Below are 23,736 nucleotides of genomic sequence, written 5' to 3' on the forward strand. Positions count from 1 at the left end.
ACGGTTCCCTAAAGTTGGGCTCACATGTTCAGTTTAAGTAAAAACTCATGTTATTCTACACAGATGGGGTTAGTTGCTAAGAATGTTTTTACTAAAAGATGAGCTGCTACTAAATTTCTGAAATTAAATTATTTCAATTTGTTATATCCTGATATATTCTGATATTCTAACCATGTTTTGAATCCATAAAGTACCTCTTCACCCCAGGATTTAAAAGGTTCACTCCAACATAAATCCATTAATTTCCCACATTGCTTTATGAAGTCAAAAGAGCATATTCTAACTCTGCATACAAAATACTTCCAGAATGAGCTTATAAATCAGTCACGTTTTTAGCCATACGCACAGGACTATAATTCTACATCTCCAACAGATGAACAGAAAACTCCAAATAGAAGTTGCTTTAAAATAATCTCATGCAAACATTTTTAAGATTGAAAGCATCATTGTTGCCCTATACTGCTAAAAATATGCATTTAAAAGGTAAATAAGTGGCAGATGAGGTTGCTATAAATTCTGAAAATGGCTTACCTATTAATGTAACTGAGGGCAACATAGGTTGGCTGCTGTAATTCTTGTTTTTCTAAAACACGTGGATCTGTATCTGCAATAAAAACACAATTACAATTTTTCAGGTTTTGCATCATAATATATGAGGCTCCCACACATAAAGTAATAGAGGCTAACCAGAGAAAGATTAATTTAGAATATGTCTTTTTAAAGAAAACCCAGTCAGCAAAGCACAATCATTTGTTCATTCATTCATAAATAACAAGATATTGCATTACTTTTCAAGGGAATTCCAAACATCAACAGTGATAAAATGCCCATCTGTCACCCAAACCCTTGCACAATCCCCCTCATAAATATTGGTTTTCACTGCTTACAGTTACAATGTTGGCATGGTTTTCGGGGGTTAATCGGCCTAAGAAAGAAAGTCTCTGTTAATTATGCCCACTTCAATGCTGGAACAAATTAGTTTCCATTGGAAAGCTCCATCAATTTGAAAATCTACTGAGCATTGTTCTTGTTCACTGAATGCTTTTTTTGAGTTTGGATTCATATTCTGGAGGGCAGCTCTTCTCCTTTTTAAATGTATAATGAGTTTATTATAACTTTTCTAGACTCTTAATCAGAAACTCTCATACTGGGTTCAGAGTTAACAAACAGCACATTCACCACAGGGGTTTTCTACTGAAAAAGGCAGAATTCATGGCGACATTCCATAGTGGCGCTTCTCTTAGCACGGTGCCAAGAAATGTACTTCTCACAACCAGGAACGTGTTCTCAAGCTTCTCACACGGAGAAATGATTGCCTAAATATATGCAAAACAATGTTTATATAATAACAAAAGGAGGAAGCAAAGGGAGGAAGGTGACCACACGCTGTTTGCTTAGAAAAAGTCTCAGACGGTTCACAGATTTCATTATAGCCTCCTCTAAAGCACCACATTATTAGAAGTCCTCCAGCTGCACTTGGCAGTCACACTTCCTTTGATGTCATGACAGATGTTGTTTCAAGCACCTTTGCACAGGAAGTGTTTACTGCACGTGGTAGATGTGAGATACATGCAGTAACCCCCATGTGCATTAACAGGTGATGGGGGAAGGCAGCAGACCCAGCGGCAGAGAATACGGGCTGCAAAAGACGACAGAGAAAGCCATTGACAGTGCTTCGGACTCCCAGCAGAAACTGGACAGCAGAGACAGTTTTATTCTCAGTGTTAAAGTTAAGAATCCCATGTTCACTTTATCGTTCTCCTATGCCAAGAATTTCAGAGACACACTATTCAGAAATCCTGCTTCCTTTGGGTCTCTGCCATCGCAAGTCTTTAAAAGCCAAATACTGAAACAAGAGACAAAGATTCCCTGAATGGCTCCATCAAGTCGGGTCTTGAGTTTTTGGCAGTGCAAATGAGAACAGATCAGTAACTCAGCATCTCCTCCCCCTATCATGATGACTTGTGCAATTGAGGCTGCTCCTCAATCAGGTTAGACATAGGGCAAGCAGCTCTGAGTACAAGGAGCCACTCTTCAAGGGATAACAGTTTGCAAACACAACCCTTCCACTCTTCTAACTTGGCTGTATCCACCTTTCTGAGAGGAACAGACTCAGAGAGGAGACATTAGAACCATGCTCAACAGGTAAAGGTGCTTTGTCCAGAGAAATGGCGCATTGGCATGCTGGGCAGGCCATGAGTGCAAATGGTGACTGACATTCCAATCCTGTGAGGTCTTCAAGGTGCTTAACGAGGTAAGAAATGAGAGATTGGAGACGAAAAACATGAAAATGAAGAGAGAGGAGAGAGAGAGAGAGAACAAGGCAATGATTGCAAATGTCCTTGTGGGAAATTTCTCAAGTGCTCACAAAATGGTTCTATTTCAAGGTTAGTTATAAAGGATTCAGGAGCTTTGCTTTCGAGACAGGAATCCAAACTCATTTCACTAAAATCCATTCCTTCAAAAGAGATGCGTGAGACACAATTATATAAGGTTTAGTATTTCAAGTGGAAAAGAGCACAAGTCTGAGTCTAAAAATGTATATGAAGGACTAAAGTGTTAAGAAGCCAATAAACATTTTAATAATACCTTTCACTTTTGTCTGTTCCTGTAACTGATTTTCAACCTAACAGTTTTCCCACAAACCATCTTCTAATGCTTTCCTTTGTTCTCAAATTATGTAATTATTAAAATATTTTAAATATTACCTTTCTAAGTTACCTTGATTTTGATTTCTCTTACTAGTGTGCACACATGCAAGTGTGTGTACAGATATATGCATGCATACATTTATGTTTTTCTTTTCTACTTCAAGCTTGTTATCTGGAATATTCTCCAAAGGTCCTTGTGTTAAAGGCATGGTCAACAACCTGTGGTGCTACTAGGAGGTGGGGGGACCTTTAGGAGGTAGGGCCTAGTTGGAAGAGGCCAGGTCACTGGGGAATGTTCTTGAAGGGGTTATTGGGAACTCAGCCCCTCCTGTTTCCTGGCCACCAGAGGAGCCACTTTCTTTGCCATGCGTTCTCTGCCATGATGTAGCATCAGAACCAAATGAGCCTGAACTGAAACCTTTGAAACAATGAGCCAAAATAAATCTTTGCCTCTTATAATGTGATTACCTCAAGCAAAAACTGACTGATGCAGAAAAGGCTCTAGTATCTCCCTGGGAAAGAGGAAGACAGTACTATATATAAAATTCCACGCTTCTCTGATGTTCAGGTAAACCATTCAAATAAATGATTTTGGCCCATGACAGTCACACAAATTGCATCATCATCTCGTTTCATAAAGAATCAAGAATGTTTAGCAAAATTGTATTTTCAAAACAAGATTTCGAATGTTTTCTAACTGTGCTTCACCACGTTCTATAACCTATGATAGGCTTATACCCACATATCAAATTATAAATGGGAGACAGACTTCTGGAAGCTTCAAAATGCTACCTTCACCATGACCAAAAAAGACCACCTGGAAGTACCTTGGGCAGGACTCTTTTTTTCTAATAATGGAAATTCTGCTGTTTTGTTTGTAACCAGAAATTATAGATGGATGTCTCCCAGGCCTAAACTCACTCATATTAAACATTTCCTTGGACAGCCTTTAGAATATTCATTAAAACTTTGAGTTCTTAAAATGAGATGAGGCACTTGTCATCCAAAACTCAGGAGAGGCCTGTGAACTGCTACTGGAGGACCCACATCAGCTGCTGGTCCCAAATAAACACGGGCTTCGTCATTCACTTCCTGGCTGGCTGTTTCGTGGTGATCATGATTCACCATTTTTATGAGTTTAATTACACTACCGAATGCTTTGCATTCAGTAAAAGTATAATAGCTGCCTTCATTATTTCTCCTTCCCTGACAAACGTAACCGTCTGATGCTAGCTACATATTTGTACTGGAAAAGACTGCAGAGGGAAGAGACTAGGAATTTTGCGGTAGGATGGTTTCCTCAGGTATTGCACAATGATGTCCTCCTCATGAGGATTATGAGGATAGAAGGAACACGATCAGGTTAAACTGGAAACTATCTACTGGATATTAATGATCATTAAAATGTTTTCTTATACTGTGTGCCATGTCATTTGAAAATTTTTGCAGATAAGTCCCTATAATTGAGAATCTAATAAGAAACAAATGCTCATAGCACACCACCTCCCAGATATTTTTCTGTCCTAACCAGAATTGGAACAGCAGCTACAACTGTCCAGATACAAAAACCACATAAGTGGTCTGTGGATAGAGATGCTTAAATTTTTCATAGCCACATGACAATGCTTAAGTTGGCAATTTGGCCATTTCTATAATGTGTCCATCTACAGCCACACATAACACTACCACTTCTACATCAATAACAAGTGACGGGAACATAAACTTTCCCAACAGGGCAGGGCAATGCCAAGCCCAGTACTGATGAACTATGACCCCATTTCCGTTTCAGCCACCCCCCCCACCCCGCCCTGCACACTCTCTCTTGTATATTCAGACCTTAAGTTGATTGAAGGTTAAAACAGTTCAAATATTAAAAAGTCTTTGGAAGTACTCAAGTGATAAAAACCATCAACTTACTTCAAAGTTCCTAAAAGAGCATCGCTAAAGTGGGTGGCAACGTGTGATTTTTATATTATAATCTCAGAGTCATATTCCAAATGCACAGCTCCATGGTAAGAACTTAGCTATTTAACACTAGAGCCAGCACACAAAGTAGAAGATTTCCATAGGTCATGGGATCTTAGAGACTCATGATTTGATAGGCTCAATTGAATTACAAGGGCTCAAGTTGTCAGGGCTCTACCTCCCATTGATTCTCAAGGTTAGGGGTGGTGGGGACTGGTAAGTTGTCAGAAACCAGGAATGGAGCCCTTTTCTACAGGAACTAGAAGAGCAATACGACTCAGGAAAGGCCAACACCACCAACTCCCTTGCTCAAAACCATGAGACCCACATTCGTCAACTTTGTCATCTCTAACATGGAGGCCAAAGGCAAGCAAAGGTCCAGGTTTGCAATATTTCTGACACCCTTTTATCTTCAAGCTCGCCTGTAAACTCTATTGGAGTTTTTTGCTGGGTCAGCTGAAGCTAATTAATGAGCCCATGGGCTTTGGCTGTGCTCTAGCTGGTGTACCTTGCTGGGATTTCGTATTTTATATACCTGAAACTACTTACAATTTAAGGAAGTCAATTTAACAGGCTGCACAGCCTCTCCGCAAAGTTGACAAGGCTTCTAAGAGCAACAAGTTATCTCAGACTGAAAAGCAGCAGTGAGGGGAAAATGTGACATCATGCCCCTTGAGAGGCCTTCCCATTCCATATCTTCCAGACACCAGTTCTTTACTAAGTATGTATGGCAACCGCAGGGGGCTGAGAGGATGTGGGTGGGTGGGAAGGCCCTAGAGAGGCAACTATCCACCCAGCCAGATGAGTGATTTTAGAGATCTGGGCTGGATACACCCATTTCTTTGGAATCACTCCGTTATTCCAATAATAAGTGAAGGGCACAGTCTGGAGGCTTCCTCCAGCTGTTGAAATTGAAAAGCCGCAGGGCTTAAGAGTTTGTTAGGAGTAGCCTTCTGCAGCATCCTGGGTAGAGTCCGTCACACCTTCCTCCTTATTAGGCAGCATTTCCAAGCACCACCACTGAACTTGTGCCACTGAAGGGACATTACCTGGGAATGTCCTTCTCCCCTGTCACGCTTTTCAGATGTGAGGAACTGGTTTCTCTTCAGCCCTCAGCTCAGTGTCTGGCATGTGGGAGATGGAGCAGATACACGGGTCAATTCATCTTATGAGAAAATTGAAGACTTTGGGTTAAGTACGGCAGATTCCTCAAAGGCATTTGTTTCCTTCACCATTCAAGCCTTCGCAGATGTGGAAACAAAGGAATAAACTCACCAAAGATAGAACAGAAAGGAGACATAGCAAAGTTATTTCAGCCTGTGTTTTAGAACATGGAAAACCCAAACAGGAAGAGAGCTAGCGTGCAGATGAAGTTGCAGTGTCAAGTGGCTGCAGTGGGGGAGACCCAGAGCCAGGGCCTCAGCAAAGGCCTCGAGTGGCTCTGGACTTGGAGGTGATGGCTTGGGTAAAAGACAAAAAGAAGGATCAGGACTGAAAGAGACAAGGAGGCAATGCTTAAAAGGTAGATGATGGAGGGACACCAAAGCAGGACACCCAATACAGTGCAGGAGGCGAGAGGAGAGAGTACGGGGCTGAACACAGGATTACAGTGGTAATGTGCGGGCTCTACTGCTCCCAAGAACCCTGGCAGCCCATCAGCGGAACTCTTCTCTGATTAAATGGGAGCAGAAAAAAGATGGCCAGATGCTGACATCTGGTGATTCCTTAATTAAATGATCTTCAGACAGTTAAGTCCACAGTCAACAAGCTCCATCATGCTTCCTTCCAGAGGCTCCTCTCAGGTTTTATTGCCTGGGTCTAACATATGAGCCAAGAACAGACAAGGGATGATCACTAGACTTTGGAGGAAAAGTCTTGACTGTGAATAAGAGACACCAAGACAAACAAATGGGGAGGGCAGGGAAGAAGAGAGGGAGAGGAGGTGGTGGTCAGTGGACACAAGGAAAAGAGCAAGTAAACCGGGTGTGGTGGCGCATGCCTATAATCCCAGAGGCTCAGGCAGGAGGATCACAAGTTCAAAGCCAGCCTCAGCAACTTAGTGAGGCCCTAAGCAACTCAGCTAGACCTTGTCTCTAAAATCTAAAAAAAAAGGGTGGATGTGGTCGAGTGCCCTTGGGTTCAATCCCTTATATTAAAAAAAAGAAAAGGGGGGGGGCAAGTAAATGGAGGCCCTGGAGGTTAGGTGACAAGCCTCCTTACCAATCCAGAATGGACAGCCCTGGGAGAAGAAGCTCTGCATCCTAAGTCCTGTTAGGCCAGCATTCTGACCAATAAAAAGGCAGTTCATCATCCTATGAAGTCAACTCATTGCTACCATCCAGTTGCAGCACTGGGTTCCATACAGGTAATCTTTGTGGCTTTATTAAAAGCCCAGCAGAGAGTTCTGTTGCAACTTTCACTTTTTTTTCCTTCTTATGTGGTGCTGGGGATTGAACCTGGGGCCTTGTGCATGCCGAGGCAAGCACTCTACCAACAGCTATATCCCTACCAGCTTTCACTCTACTTTTAAGACTGAATTTGTTGAACCAACTATTTACATAGACCAACTTTTTATTCATGGCTAGTTTATTTCGGCTGCTGAAACAAATATTTCTTGTTGGCAATGGCCTTAAAAAAAAAATCCTACAATTGCGTGTGACCAGCCTTTGAACAGATCAACTTTTCCTTCGTTTATAGACACGTCATTTGAAACTTCTCCCAAGCCATAATTTCCATTACAGAGAAGTTAGTGCAAATTACAGTGAGATTCTTGCCTTCCCAAATTCAATGTGAAATCCAGATGCAGTTTAGTGTTGCCGTAAACTTTATGAGTTAAATATCTAAAAAGTCGGGGACGCCGTGCAACACAATATAACACCATCTATTAAAAAAAGCACTCATGTTCACATCTGTAGCCTGAATTTTCCAGCCACAAGTGAATGAATAAACATGAGTCAACCAAGAACTGTTTGGACAATGCTCCAGGAGGCCGACTTACAAACAAACAGAGCACCCTGCAGCCTTCCCTATTTCTGGCATGGCCAGAGGGTTAAAGTTATCAGAAATGAACTATGTGGACAAGGATGCTAACTCTTTCCCAACTCACCAAGCTCCTACGGTTTGGCGACTGCTTTCATTTTCCCCAAGGTATGAGTTAGGTAGCCCTGTATCTATGAAAATGATACTAGTGCACACTGCTCAGTGGTGAAAAGGCATTTTTGATCCACCTAAGCTCTTATCTTGCTACCTGTGACAAGAGCACCTATGTTTCAGTCAGTTTTTTCGCTGCCGTGACTAAAAGAGCTGACAAGAACCATTGTAGAGGATGAAGGGTTTCTCTGGGGCTCACGGTTTCAGGGGTCTTAGTCATAGACAGCCAGCTCCATTCCTCAGGGCTTGAGGTGAGGCTGAACATCATAGGGGAATACTGTAGCAGAGGGAGACAGCTCACACAATGATCAGGAAACAGACTCTACTCACCATACCCCAAAGGCACACCCCCTATGCCACCTCCTCTGGCCACACCCGACCTGCCTTCAGTTACTACTGTTAATACCTATCAGGGGATTAATTCACTGATTGGGTTAAGACTCTCAAAACTCAACCATTTCTCCTCTGAACTTTCTTGCATTGTCTCACACATAGGCTTTTGGGGGACATCTCACATCCAAATCATAACAGCCGGCCAAACACCATCATGGCTACTACATATCTTTGTGAAAAATACAGCTTGCCCATGTGTATCTGGCAGCTCTAGAAACCTGGGTGCTAGGATTAAACAACAATAAAATTTTTTCAAACTGGAGTAAGGCCAAAGTTTGGTCCCCTCTAATCCTACAGGTATGTGCAGGTGTGTGTGCATACCAGAAACGAACCCAACGATGAATCCAAGTAGCATGTAATATAAAAGCCAAGAAAGTAGCATCCCAGGTTCATGGAAAGGGTTCATATGCAGGTATGTATAAGAGAAGACAGCTCCTGGTGAGTGTGGCTAAGTGACAGAAGAAAAGGCAGGAAAACAGGGCTCTGGAATTCCCCCCTTAAAGCTGGGATTATCTGTTTATCAAAAGGGGGCCTTTCTCTCCTTCTGCCTGACATTGTTTGTTCAAAGAAATCCTACCCTTCCTCCAAGGCCCTGGCCCATATTTTACTTCTACCATATATTATTTTCAAATCTATCTTATTACCTCAACAAATTGACAGGGCTTTAAGGAGGTTGGTCTTAGAAGCAATATATCCTAAGTCCTGGCTGTCAATAATTAGTGCCCACTATGATGTATGATGAATAACCAGAGGAATGCCCTGGACATGCAGTAACAGAGAGGGACGCAAGGATAAGCAATGAGCTCACACAGCAATGACTCAGGAGAGGAGCAGAGACCCATGTGCAAAATGACTTTCAGTATACATATTGAGGAGAAAAAAAAAATGCACAGATGTTCAAAATGATTCAAAATTTAGAATCATGGGAAAGAGCACAGATGGTGCTGATCTGGGAATATTGTACTGATGAGTGGGGACCAAGGCAAGTTTTAAGGGAGACAGCATAGAGAGTCATTCATAGGCGAGGGTGGGAAATTCAAGTGTGACATTAAGTTTGAAAGCATGGGGTGAAGTCTCGGGTACCATGAAAAGGTGGGAGAAATGAAGAGCCAAAATTCCTAATTCTAAAACAGAGATACTTCAGGGTTGTGAACTGTGAACAATTCCCTCCCCTCTCCAGGGGACATTTGGCAATGTCTGCAGACACTGAGCTCCCTAGATGCCAGTGGCATCTAGTGGATAGAGGGTGGGGATGCTGCTGAACATCCTACAGTGCACACACAGGAAAACCCTGCCTCAACAAAGAATCATCTGGCCTATAATGTCAGTCGTGCCAAGGTGGAGAACCCTGCTGAGAGAGCTATATGACTATTATGAGAAATGAATTATTGCTTCTGGATGATTATTTCTGTTCTGTGGTCTATATCAAGAAGCTTGGTCAGAAGGCAACCAAAGCAATTGGACTTATTTCCAAAAGGACAGACTGAGTTCCTGCCAAGTGCTCATTGCTTAGGGAAAATTTTGTCAGTAGGATCACAACAGAGCAAGATGGATGAATACAAATCCCAGTTAACAATAATCCAAAATAGGCTATGATGTGTAGCAATAGAGAAATATACCAACAGTGCCAGAAATATGATATGTTCTCTGGGAATCGGGGAAACTTCTTTAAAGAAAATTTTTACAAGAGTCTTGAATTAATCTGCAGTCAGAAAAAGTGAGAAAATGGTGAGTGTGAATAAAAAAAGGTTTGACAGGTGAGCAGAAGCAGGAAAGAGTGGAGACTGGCAAAAAAAAAAAAAAAAAAAAAAATCCAGTGTGGTTTTTCCTCAAGAGGCTTGAAATGCAGTGGATCACATCACAGAAGCATTGGAAATGCCGAGTTTAGTCTTAATCTTATTAAGCAATGAAGAGTCAGGAAAGGTATAAACTGAGATGATCTGTTTGTTAGAAAATAACTGGTAGGGAAACGGAGGATGCGAGAGAAACTGGGATACAGAAATACAGGACTTGGTGAAAGCAGAAATGGAAATAGGAGATTTTCTTATGTTATAGACCTGAATGTCTCATTATCAGAAGAAGAGAACTTGAAAGTGAAAAGGGTTTGGTAGACAAGAAAGTGGGGTCTGCTTCTGATGTGTGGCAAGACATGCTGCAGAACCAAGAAGTCGGAGCCCAAAAAAAAGGAGAGATAAAGGACTCATGATGCAGATAGGAACTGCTCCCATCGTAATACCACACATTCCAACAGGCAGTGGAACCAGAGCATGCCCCTCAAAACAAAATAGTGACACACAGTAAAAGTCAACTACCCTGATAAAAAACGTGGTTATCATGTAACTCAGTCAACTATTGGCTAAGAATCTTGTAGACCAAGCAGGATCAAGAAGAGCCCGACATTGTACTACATTCGAAACCAAGTGAATGGGACATTACACAAAGAGTGGGTATACAAGCTTGGGAAGAAAAAAAAGAAGGAGTTGAAATGAATTCAAAGTTCAGAGTTTGGTGATCTGGTACCCGAATCCCCAAGGTTTACTATGGTAATCCTCCTCTCACTGAAAACCACTTTGCAATATTTGTTGGTATTGCTTAGGTAACAAAGCCATGCCACACAAGTCCAACTGTCTGGTTCAACACTAGCTGTGTAACTTCTTTAAGCCTCAGGTTCTCAACATCTGTATAATGTTGAGAAGGACAGTATTTTTACCCGAGGATGGAAATGAGGACTACACTTAGTAGATACTGCTTTGTTCTTTAGTTTTGAAATGAATATCTGTACTATTGTGAATTATCTCCATTTTATAATCAGTGACATAATGATGCATCTAAAAACTCATGTAAATATGGCAGGGACTGCTGGAAGTTGCCCAACTGTCATTTTCTTCTTCTTTACAGTACTGAGATACCTGGCTGCCTGACATCAAGACTACATTTCCCAGCATTCCTTAAGCCAAGTGTACCCATGTGACTAAGTCCTGGCCAGTAGGATACAGGGCTTCAAGCCTCCTTCAAGCTTCAATGAAGCCTCCTTAAAGCTCGCTCTTTAGGGTAATTTTCCTTAAAGGTGACAGAATGACTGGAGCTCCTGCATCTATTTTGGCTAGGAGATAATTGGAACTAGAATTCGCATATGACAGAGTAATACAATCAGATTCTGAACTGCACTGATCATGTAAAGCTCCATACCACTATTGGACTCATTATCTGTAGTCTTTTTGAAAGTAAGAGAAATAAATTATCTTCTATATAAGCCATTGTTATTTGAAACCAAGTAACTTCTCAGTTATATTAAGCCAAATCAAATCTACAACGCTAGTTTATTTTGCTGGACCCAAAACTCTCATAAGAAACACAAAATATTTCAGGTTTTTTTTTTTTTAATCCAGAACAAAGCAAAGAGTTTATCATTACAAAGCTCATGGAAAGAGAATCAGAATTAAACCACACATATATCACCTTAGCATCTGTGACTAACAGTACACTGGGATGGTTAAAGAATGGGAAAAGGGAGGAAAACCATCATGTCAAATTATGCCTCCTTTGGTCGCTTTAAGACTTTCTCCAGAATTAGTTATTAGTGGGCAATAATGAAGCAAATTGCACATGCAGATTACTTCTGAGTTATGAACAATGCAACCAGCAGTAACCTTTGAAGCTGTCAGGATCTTTTCAGGCAGGCAATTAAAGTGAAAAATGAGAGTATGCACAACTTCCATCACCCGATACTACATGTACTAACACCACCTACACACACTGACATCAGAGTAGGCTCAATCTGAATATTTATTAATGCAGATCTGTTCCCATTTGTTCCTCTTCTTTTCTTGTAACCCATTCCACCCCCACCTGCCTCCCCCCCCCAAAAAAAATCTTTTTCTTTAAAGGGCAGCTCTGACACTGAATCACATTTACCTGAAACCTACATACACTGTGACATCTTTCCTATGTGAATCAAAAGAAATTTCCTTCCCTTTCCCTTGGCCACAAGATAAATTTAGGACAAGCTTGAATTCTAGAGGAGAAAAAGTTGATATAGTAAATTCCAATTAGGAATACACACAATAATCAAGATGGATGCTTATTCTTTTGTTTTTGTGGTCCTAGGAATTGAACCCAGGGCCTTGAACATGCTAGGCAAGAACTTTACCACTGAGTTACATCCCCAGCCCTAGAAAATGATCAAGATGGAAATAGCCCACAATCGATGATTTTTATAGAAGGTCAAATATATATGTCAAGTGTTGGTTCTAAGCATTGAAGCTCCCCCTCCAAACGACAAAACAAAAATGAAAAATGGTCCCAATTCTCAAATAGATCATACTCTACAGGATGTGACTTATATTGATCTGTAATCACAGTGATCCGATGTAAAAATACCTGCTTTTCTGCTAACATAGGAACTGCTCATTGTATGTTTTGTGACTCAAGAACCCGGACAGACTTTTCAAGAGATGACAGGTAGGGGTCTAACTGTGAGCTAGTTGGAATAGGTCTCCAATCTGAGAAGAAACTCCTGTGCTAGGGGCCCAAGACCTGATCTGATGCCTACTGATTCCATCAGCAAGGTCGCTTCATTTGGATTCAGCCGCTTCAGTGCCACCAAGTGCCTATAGACCAATGGTTCTTAATTAGAACTGCATGTTAGTATCACCTGGGTGACAAAAAGATTGATGCCCAGGATCCATCTCCAAGATTCTAATATGCAACAGGAGTTGACAATTACTACTGTAGACTAAGAAGGCTCAAAAAGCAGAAGAGATGGAGAACCACTTGGGAATTTTAATAAGCCAGTTTGCATCACCTGCTGGACCGTCCATCTAAAAATGCAGTTGTGACTCTGGAAACAAATTATTGAAAGTGAATTAAGGGTTATATATATAAATCCAATATCTAGCAAAATATTTTAAACAGAATTCAGGCTCTACTTGAGGCCCTGGTTATTTCCCCCCTCTTTCACTTGCTGTACAGAAAGAGCTAGGCTTAGTAATTTTGTAGACAATTTGGTATCTTTGCATATTTTAAAAACAAATCCAAGTTGGGAGCAATCTTCCTCTATTCAGTACGGGTGTTCTGATAAGATACCTGCCTGGGAACCATTTGGTCATTGATTTCTTCTAAGTGTATTCCTAAAATTATAATCCTATATCACTGGAGTTCTGGGCTTCAGAACTTTCTGTAAGATTAGCCTGAACCAGTGTGGTTTTTTTCCTGTGCTATGATTCACCTTAGTAACAAATCAGGCCATAACCAGTCGCATCCCAGTTGCATTTGGAAGCTGGTTTCATCTAGATTTGGCAAGAAGAATTATCTTCATTACTTCTCATCTCCCAGGGAAGACAAATCATTGCTTAAAAAAAACACTTAAAAACAAAACAAAACACAGAAAGAGCTAAACATTTGACACAGGGTTACATGATGCCTCTGCCTAAGAGTTATCAGAAACAAGCACATATTGGTTATAGCTTTCTTGGGTCCAAGTCTGATCTGAGGAACTCTGGGTCCAGACAGTAGCCAGAAGCACAGCGTTCAAGCTCACACGTCAAAGGTTATATGCCATTTTGGAATTGATGACTCCTAATTCTGTGCAGGTTGTGTGTTCATTCTACTTGTTAATGAGTAGAGGCACATGCTGAGCTGTGTCTCAGATCCATCTCGCTGATGGTGTGAATTTGGGCATGGGGAAGTCCCTAGCCCCTTTCCATTATCTGGCACCTGGCACATGGCTCCAAGCAATCTTAGCTTCTGAAGAAGCATTTCTAGGAAGCCAACTCTGGGCTTTCTGATACATATTTTTCAATGAAGCTCTAATTTCTTTGGATAAGCAAGATTATATGGCAGTTACTGGCATGATCTGCTACTTTTGGGGTGACTTGAAGTTTCTCAGCCCACGTCTGTTTTCTGATAGGGAAGACAGTGACTCATAACCCTTACACATTACAAGGTTCTTAAGGGGATTAAATAAGATTAGCTATTTACAGCCCAGAGCACAGTGCCTGGCACCTGGTAAATAGGTAATAAATCTTAGCTATTACTATTATTTCAGCCAGTCTGGTCTGAAAGCATTTTGTATTTACATTGTGCCAGTATATTTGTGAACCATCAATGGTTCCCAGATAGCATTAATAACAGGTAAAGATAATACTGCCATCACTGAGTGCTGGGTCCATAAGAAGAGTCCATGTGCAGTCCTCATGAACGCCCTGCAAGGAACTCTCCCACACATACCTCCTGCCCTTTTCCCAAAGGGCAAACATAAGGCTCAGAAAAGACCCACTCACAGGACTGGGAGCTAAGGCCTCTTATCTGACTTCAATGTGTTTTAGGCCACACCCGCCGCCTCTCCAGAGTAGAAATGACTTGCTTGTTTCACAGCACGAGTCCTGTGTCACTATTCAGCATTGATGCTGTCAAATGGCCAGGTGGCTTTTTCTTCTAGGCAAGGGTTCTACCTACTGAGCTATATTCCCCTTTTTTTTTTCTGTTAACATGTAAAGGTGACTTTATTATCTCTTTTCCATAAACGAACATGAATATTTTTGTAGTAAAATTTAAATAATCATTATGTAAAATATTAACATTAGAAAGCCTGTTCTGGTGTGGTTCAACACCATCTCACACAGACACCAAGCATGGTCTGGAAGTTCTGGCCTTGCATCTCCCATTCTTTGGGTGTAATCAACCTTAACAGCCCCAGGACTTCAGAAGCAATTGAGTATGCCATTCCTAAACTTTCCAACAATGTTCTGTGTTGTTGATTGTGAATGTCTATATAGGCACTAAATTATTTCTGGACTCCAAGGTTTCTCTGGGGCCTGGGTGGTTTTGGCTTCATTACCATGGGGTCAGGAATCAGCACAAATGGACGGACCAGGTGATAAGCTGAATGGGACTGTGTACCAGTGGAACCATTTCTTTTTTAAAATACACCACCACCACCATTAAAGAGCAATTTCAGGTGCAGGAAAAAAAAAAAAAAAACCCAGAGGAAGGTACAGAGATATCTCAAACTCCCCTCCCCAGTCCCCATGCAGATAGACATTAACATTCTCCAGAGTTTCCTTTTTCACTAAAAAAGTGCTTCAACCTTAGAAGAAAGATCTCTCATGTTCTTGGATAGGCAGAATTAACATCGTCAAAATGGCCATACTACCGAAAGCATATACAGATTTAATGCTAGTCCTATTAAAATCCCAATGACATTCCTCACAGAATTAGAAAAAGCAATAATGAAATTCATTTGGAAAAATAAGAGACTCAGAATAGCCAAAACAATCCTCAGTAAGAAGAGTGAAGCAGGAGGCATCACAATACCAGGCCTTAAACTATGCTATAGAACCATAGTAACAAAACCAGCATGGTATTGGCACCAAAATAGACATGTAGACCAGTACATAATAGAGGACACAGACACAAAACCACATAAATACAGTTATCTCATACTAGAAAAAGGTGCTGAAAACATTCACTGGAGAAAAGACAGACTATTCAACAAATGGTGCTGGGTAAACTGGAAATCTATATGTAGCAAATCAAATTAAATCCTTCTCTCTCATCCTGAATAAAACTTGACTCAAAATGGATCAAAGATTTAGGCACTAGAGCAGAGACCCTAGCCTAATAGAAGAAAAAGTAGGACCAAATCTCTACCATGTCGGCTTAGGAACTAACTTCCTTAACAAGACTCTTAAAGTGTAAGAAAAAAATCAAGAATTGATAAATGGGATGGAATCAAACTAAAGCTTCTTCTCAGCAAGGGAAACAACATGAAAAGACAGCCTACAGAATGAGATAAAATCTTTACCACAAGCACCTAAGATAGACCATTAATCACCAGGATATATAAAGAACGCAGAAAACACTAAAAAAAAAAAAAACAAAAAAAAACCCAAAAACCCAAAGAACCCAATCAATAAATCAGCTAGGGAACTGAACAGACTTCACAGAAGAAATACAATTGACAAATATACGAAAAATTCTTCAACATATCTAGTGATTAGAGAAATGAAAATCACAACTACACTAAGATTCTATCTCACTTTATTTAGAATGGCAATTACCAAGAATACAAAAACAGTAAGAGTTGACGAGGATGTTGAGAAAAAGGCACACTCATACACTGCTGGTGGGACTGCAAATTGGTGCAACCACTATGGAAAGCAGTATGGAGATTCCTCAGAAAACTTGGAATGGAGCCACCATTTGACCCAGCTATGTCACTCCTCGGTTTATACCCAAAGGACTTAAAATCTCATACTACAGTGATGCAGCACATCAATGTTTATAGCAGCTCAATTCACAACAACTGAACGATGGAACCAACCTAGATACCCTTCAACAGATGAATGGATAAAGAAAATGTGGTACATATACAAAACGGGATATTACTCAGCCATAGAGAAAAATAGAATTATGGCATTTGCAGGTAAATGGATGCAGCTAGAGAATATACTAAGTGAAATAAGCCAAACCCCAAAAAACAAAGGCCAAATGTTTTCTCTGATAAATGCTGATGCATAATGTGGGGTGGGGTGGGAATGAAAGGACTTTGGATTGTGCAGAGAGGATTGAAGGGAGGGGGTGTGGTGATGGGAAGGACAGTGGAATTATATGGACATTATTACCCTATATACATATATGCTTACCCAAACAGTATGACTCTGCAACATGTTCAGCCAGGGGAAGGAGAAGTTGTTCTCTAATTAGTTATACATTCTACTCTCATGTATAACTAATTAGAACAAATTAAAAATTAAAATAAATCAAAAAAATTTGAACAAATCAGTATTGGAAATGTGAGGAAATAAATACTTTCAATTAGCATAAAAAAAACTTGATTGCATCCCCTGGGCTTAGTGAGAACATGCATAAGTGTTTAAGTTAAGATCCTTCTCTTAGAAGACGGACCTTCAGCAGAATGTTCTCCAAAAGGGCTTCCAAATAGCCACAGTGGAAATGAGAAACTTTCTGGCTAGCTTGCAGCTGAGGTCATTAAGTCATTCTGACTCATAAGAAACTATCAGTTAACTTCTTTTCTACATAATAGCCTTTTAAGTTATCAACTAGGGCACCTTTAAATGATTTTATCACACATTCAAGCCAAATACAAAACTATCACATTTGAATAAAATAGACACTATCAAAGTAATGGCAAGACCTCAAGATTCCTCAGAGGGGTTCAAGAGATGGGGATTTAGTACATGTTTTTATCAGTTGAACTTCAGAAAATAGAAGGCAGAGACTGGAGGATTTTCTCGGCTTATGAAGATGACGCTTAATATGTCAGAAATAGATCCAATATCATAAGGATATTAACCCACTTTTCATGGCTTAGCTTTAAAAAGGATTGCATAGATAATACATACTTTAAAAAAAATGTTAGTTGCTGAAAGTCTACTGTCACTGTCTCCTCCCATCACTCTGCCTTCACACTCAATGACTTAGCTCTTTAGCTCTTTTTTTCAACCTTTTCACTACAACCCAGTTAAGATATTTACTTCAAAAGATAGTGGAATGAGACAGACATCATTACCCTAGGTTTGTGTATGACTGCACATATGGTGCAACCCTACATCGTGTACAACCAGAGAAATGAAAAGTTGCGCTCCCATTTATGTACAATCAAAATGCATCCTGCTGCCATGTATAATTAGAATAAAAGAATTAAAAATTTAAAAAAGATATTTATTTCAAATTGCAACTAGTACACTGCCCCCTACAGACAAATATGAAATTTCAAAAAATGTTGCTCAACTTTACTATATATACCTGGATAATACAGTTTCATTTTTAAATATTGGGACAACTCAATATTTAACTCAATAATATTGATTTTATGATCCAATAATGAGCCCAATCAGTGATTTTTAAAAACACAAATCTTGCTAAGTTACAAATCAATGTCATGCATTAAATTTAACCCTCACACATGGCTGTTGAGTGTTGCATGCCTGTCATCCCAGTGGCTCAGGAGGCTAAGGCAGGAGGATCAACTCGTTCAAAGCCATCCTCAACAACTTAGCAAGGCCCTATCTCAAAACAAAATTTAAAAAGGACTGTATTGTGGCTCAGTGGTTACACACCCCTGGTAACATTAAAAATTATAAAGGACTTATGTAAAAATAGAAGACCATTTGCAATTTGTCTCCATAACCAAATTCCCCAAGCTCTTCTTCCAATAGTTCTCCACTCTGCCCCTACACCCCAGCAACTCCCAATCTCCTCTTGCCCTTTGGGCACAGCTTGCTTGCTTGCCTCTTTTTGTTCTGATTACCCCATTTGCCCTTCTCAGCCCTGTTCTGAACCCCAAATACTGTTTTAGTGGGACTCTTGTCGCTGGATTCTGGCTGGTTCAGTCCATGGGAAGAACCCACGGGATGAAGCAGGGTGAAGGAGTGGACCGTCGGGTGTCTGTTCCATGCCCTCCCAGGCATGGTTTGGGCAGTGCCTGCAATGCACCACGTGGGGCATTGACACCCCTCTTGCAAGCTGTCATTCTTTCCAGGTTCTGGTAACAGTGTCACCTTCCTTTTCCTTCAGGGTCCTGCTGTTGCCAGTGCCTCATCCTCCGTTAGTGTGCCACACCACTATAGGGACCCCTGAATTTCTCTCTTCTGCTGTCAGGCGACAGCCCTTCTAACATACATTGTTCCTACTACTGGGAACACCTTTACATCCACTTTTTGTTTGTTATTTATCAGGGACTGAACCCAGGGGCACTTAACCACTGAGCAACATCCCCAGCCCTCTTTTATTTTGAATCAGAGTCTCCTTAAGTTGCTTAGGGCCTCATTAAGTTGCTGAAGCTGGCTTTGAATTTGCGATTCCCCCACCTCAGCCTCCCCAGTTGCTGGGATCACAGGTGTGCACCACCAAGCCCAGCTTCTCTCACCTCTTTGTAGTCATCTTTAGATTCATTTTCCAAAGTCCACAGCAGAGTTTATGCCCTCTCCAGAGCATTCCATGAACCTACATGGTAGAATCTGCCCATCTTATAAAAAGATGACTTACGTCTTAAAGTGATTATATTCCAGAGAGGTTCAAATTCTCCAAAACCAGAACCCCATTTCTCTTCTGTCCCTAGCACTTAGCACAGGGGCTGGCAAATAATTGTGATCACTGAAGAAACCAAGAAAAGAATAAACGGTAACAGGATTCTTAATTGCTAAATTGCATCACAGTTATGTACTGGTAAGTAGTATTTTCTTACAGGAATGTCCATAGATCATCTTCATTTAAATTCCCATACTGTGGTGATGGTGATCTAGTCCATTTTCTCTAAATTAGCTGCTGGAATCCAGCTGGAGATAACTGCTGATTACTGTGTGGTGAACCAGCCATCTCTTCCATAACTAGCTAGTTTCCCACAATCCCACATCACCTGGCAGGGTGTTTTCTGCTTATTATGCTAATTAGGTTTTACTTGAAAGATGTAATTATTGCTGCAACCCAAGGAAATAATTAATGGCCAATTTTAGTGGGCAAAATATTCATTAATCAAGCCAACAGACAAGATACCTGCAGAGTTTAGGGACAAGGTCCTCAGAGAAGAGGGGGGAAAAAGATAATCACCCAGAGATTTCTCCTTTTTATAAATATAGGTTAAATCTATTCAATTACAATCTCTCGAAAGTTTACATTTCAGGTTTAGTCCAATGCCTCCTAATGAAATCTAAGCTTAAACTTTTGGGCTTTAGAAAGCATTGCACAACAGGATTGTTTAATCATTTTCATCTCACAAAAAGGTAGTGATTATGAGGAGCCTTTCATACATGGTCTCCTAGAAATGCTTCTTTACATAAGGATTTCTGAATGCTACAAATGTCAGCCTGTGTCACCCCCGCCCTGCCACTTTTTCTTTTTCTGCATTACTGGAAGAAGGAACTCAAGGGTGCTCTACCACTGAGTTACAACCGCAGCCTTTTTAATTTTGAAACAGTGTCAAAGTTGCTGAAGCTGGCCTTGAACTTGTGATCCTCCTGCCTCAGCATCCCAAGACCAGCTGGCCTCTGCTTTCTTATACTAAAGGCAGTGTGGGAAGAAAGGGTTCTAATGAGAATACAATTTGGCTCGATCAATGTTTGCATCATCTTCATCCCTTACAAACACACATCTTTTCAAACCTGAGGGTGGGAGGACAGTTTAAATTCTTCTAACACCTTGCTAATCAGAGCCTAGAGAAATATTTGCCAGAAAAACAACATAGTGATTCAGAGATCAGGTCAAACCGGTACCCACAGTTAAAAGATATTTCAATCCTAAATAAAAGCACATTGCCCCTCATAAAAAAAATGATAAACCCCTCCAGCTCATCCCCCATGGCCCTTCTCAATGCCTGTTTATAATATGCATGCCCTCAAGCCCTCAAATTTATGCTGACTGTATATTGCCTAGATGTGCATTCCCATTATGTTAAAGGGACTAAGTTCAGAAGATGGGTCACAGAAGGTAGCATGCAATCACTGACAGTCGAGTTTTTTTTTTTTAAACACCAAAAAAAAAAATCATGTTTTCATTTAATTTTAAATGCCAACAACCATATTCTAGCCTCTACATGCTCATAAAGCTGTTTCACAGTCCAGAAAAAAAAATTTGTATTAAATACTATTCACCATCCACATCTTAACAGGCTGGATGCTGAAGCATTTTTCATTCAGCGTAATGATCTCCAGGAGTAAAAATAATATAATTATAACTGAACTACTTGGTCAGCTAAATCACAACCAGAAATGCACTGGTATGTATTTCATTCACTGTGTCAAAAAATCTTCATTCTGAACCATCAACACAGCACTAAATTTTGATCTGTCATTGAAAACAGGTCGCTTCTATTTCTGGCTTACGGCATGGTAACAGAGTACAGCAATTGGCAAAGACAGCTAATATTTCACGTTAAATCTCTCCACCTGACCTTCTGAGTCAAAAGAGCCAGGTGAATAAGGAATTATTTGTTATGTAAACAGTCTCTTTAAAAAAATGCCAAAACAAAACAAAAACCCTCTTAAAGCATGGGGAAAAAAAGACCCAAAATTCTTGGGAAGAAAATTTGTTGACAGGAAGACCACTGAAGGGCATGGCCGCATTCCTGAGCTGCCTCTTCTTACAGATGGACAGAGGGCAGTGGAAGCCTGAGGCATCTCCATGGTCCTTAGGATAAAGCCAAAACAGGCATCCATGGTGGAGGACTATGGCTCCAATGGGGATGGAGCCACTATGGATGTGACCTCACCTACCCTTGGCTACCCACTGGCCTTTGAGAGCCGAGCCACAGACAGGATAAATGACGCAGATTGCAGGAGGAAGATTCCTCTCCCGATTCTCCCTCATCGTTTGATTTGAGCTCACTTGTGAATCCATATTCAAGCCATGGTTTTAATCTTCCTTTAGATAAAATTTTGAGAAAAGCTTTGCAGGTACTTCCCCTCCTTTGCCACCGGCCCCCAAGGGGATGAAAGGACACCTCCTCCCCAGCCCCAACCCAAGCCTGGGTAAAGGGACCCCTCCAGCACCTCCTCTTAACCCATCTTCACACTAACCATGTGCTTAAAACGACACCACGCCATGGGTGTCTTCTCCCATGAGGCCAGCGTTTCTCAGCCTGAGGGGGGGGGGGGGCTTTATAAAGTAGTTCCACCTCAGCACAGCCCCAGTGACTCTGATTTAATTGATCTGTGATGAAAGACCCACAGAAGAGGCACCTGTGCTGCATCCCAGGTGATCTCAGGCCCAAGAACCACAGCTGTGTTGAGCTCCCTGAGGACAAGCTTGTGGCTCTTCCCCCTTGAACTGGCACGTGGCCCGAAGCCTGTTTGCAAGCAGTAACTGAACATGTTAACGGTGTCAGTGATTGAAGAAGAAGGTGGGGGAGAGAGAAGAGCCATTCGGGATGGCCTCACACTGGAGGGAAACCGAGCTTCTCAGGCTGGTGTGTGCATCAGAACCACCTGCTTGCACTGCAGGGGCCTCACCCTTAGGTTTCTGATTCAGTAGCTCTGAGTTGGGGCCTGAATTTTCATTTCCAACAAGATCCCAGGTGATGCTAATCCTGCTGAAAGGTGGATCTACTAGTCTGAAATGAGCAAAGCAGCGTAGTGATCCCAGATCAGATGCGTAACAACTCATGATAACCTGGGGCTGCTGGCATCTATGACTGGGTGGGCAGGGACAGCCCTACTCTCAGGAACATCAATGACCAACAGAGGGGCTGATGGCGACGGCATTAGGTCTAATTCTATTTGTTTGCTGCACAAAGAGACCAAGGATAGGAAAGCCTCCCCTTTGGACTGTGACTCCAATTCAATCAGCAATCTTTAATTTTCATGGCACATATATCTGAATCATTCATCCTGTATCCACTACTGTTCAGAATTCAGGTATGTCTAGCAAGAAAAAGAGACTGCCACCAATATTTAAGTAAAAATCACAGTACACTTTCCTAGAAATAGGACCAACTTTTTTTTTTTTTTTTCCAAAAGCAACCAGGGGCAGACCTAGGCCAGAAAACAAACCCAGGCTGCTTGTTAAATCCATTCAAGCACTAGATTCCTCAGCTGTGAAAATACAGTGGTTTAAAATCCAAGCTTCTCATAACCACCCAAATAGACGCTATGTTAAAATTAACATGGGGGAAAAAATGTACACTCTCCTCAATTACTGTCAGTTAAGAGGCTTCTTTTTTAAGAGACAAAGGAAAGAAGCAAGGAAAATGCCAAGTGCATAAGGCTTTCCCAAAAGGCTAGGTTCCCAGCAACCCTCCAACTGTGCAAGCCACGGAACAGTGACCCCCAATGGAATCACGACTGTAACCCAGGCTGCGCTCCTCTCCATGGCTGGTGATCCGTCCTGCGCATTCCAGCCAGCAGTCATAAATCTGAGTGTCAGACAACGGAATACTTTTGGGTTGTAAGACAGTTAATCTTTGAGGAGTTTCTGGAGCAGAAGTAAACAGGAAATTGCAGCCTCTGAAAAAGTCCTCTGTTTTCAGGAAGTGAGTGGCATGAAGATGGTAGGCTCACCCACAGGACAATGATAGACCTCACCTGTGCACGGGCAGTGGTTGTACATTGTGGCTCTGGGCCAGCATGTCAGCATCCCCTGGGAGCTTGTCAAAGACTCAGCCTCTCAAGAGCACCAACTGTGTGTGTGGTGTAGGCAGTTTGTGTGTGGCAGGGCGGGGGACATTGCAACCTACATTTTAATAAGTCCCACGTTTAAAAATTTTGATTTGGCTGAAGTTGGAGATCTCCAGACAACAGCACTTTAGAGTCCTCAAAGCACCTTGGCATGGCGCTTTTTGGGCAATTCCAACTATGTGGGGAAGAGCGTATCATTCATTTTAAAGTTAGGAAACTGAGATGAGGCTGAGAGGAACCTAAGGAAATACAATGGCTAAATGTAACAGAGATCCTGGAACAGAAAAATGACATCAGGTAAAAACCCAGGCAATCCAAATAAAGCATGAACCTTAGTTAATAATGTTTCAATTCAGTTTATTAATTGTGACAAATATACGAATATAAGATGTTAACAGGGAAAACTGGGCCTGGGAATAGTTGAGATCGGAACTAATTTTGCAAAT

The 23,736-nt window shown here is 41.2% G+C and overlaps 1 protein-coding gene across 1 annotated transcript in view; it reads right to left on the reverse strand.

Moving 5' to 3' along the window:
• Positions 1–23,736, reverse strand: part of Jazf1 (JAZF zinc finger 1) — a 327,008-nt gene that overhangs the window by 144,396 nt on the left and 158,876 nt on the right. Inside the window, exon 2 of the mRNA XM_026407474.2 lies at positions 532–604. Coding sequence (XP_026263259.1) covers positions 532–604 — 73 coding nt within the window. The remainder of the gene's footprint in view (positions 1–531; positions 605–23,736) is intronic.

Source organism: Urocitellus parryii, chromosome 3 (genome assembly GCF_045843805.1).
Source record: "Urocitellus parryii isolate mUroPar1 chromosome 3, mUroPar1.hap1, whole genome shotgun sequence".
Taxonomy (NCBI): Eukaryota; Metazoa; Chordata; class Mammalia; order Rodentia; family Sciuridae; genus Urocitellus; species Urocitellus parryii.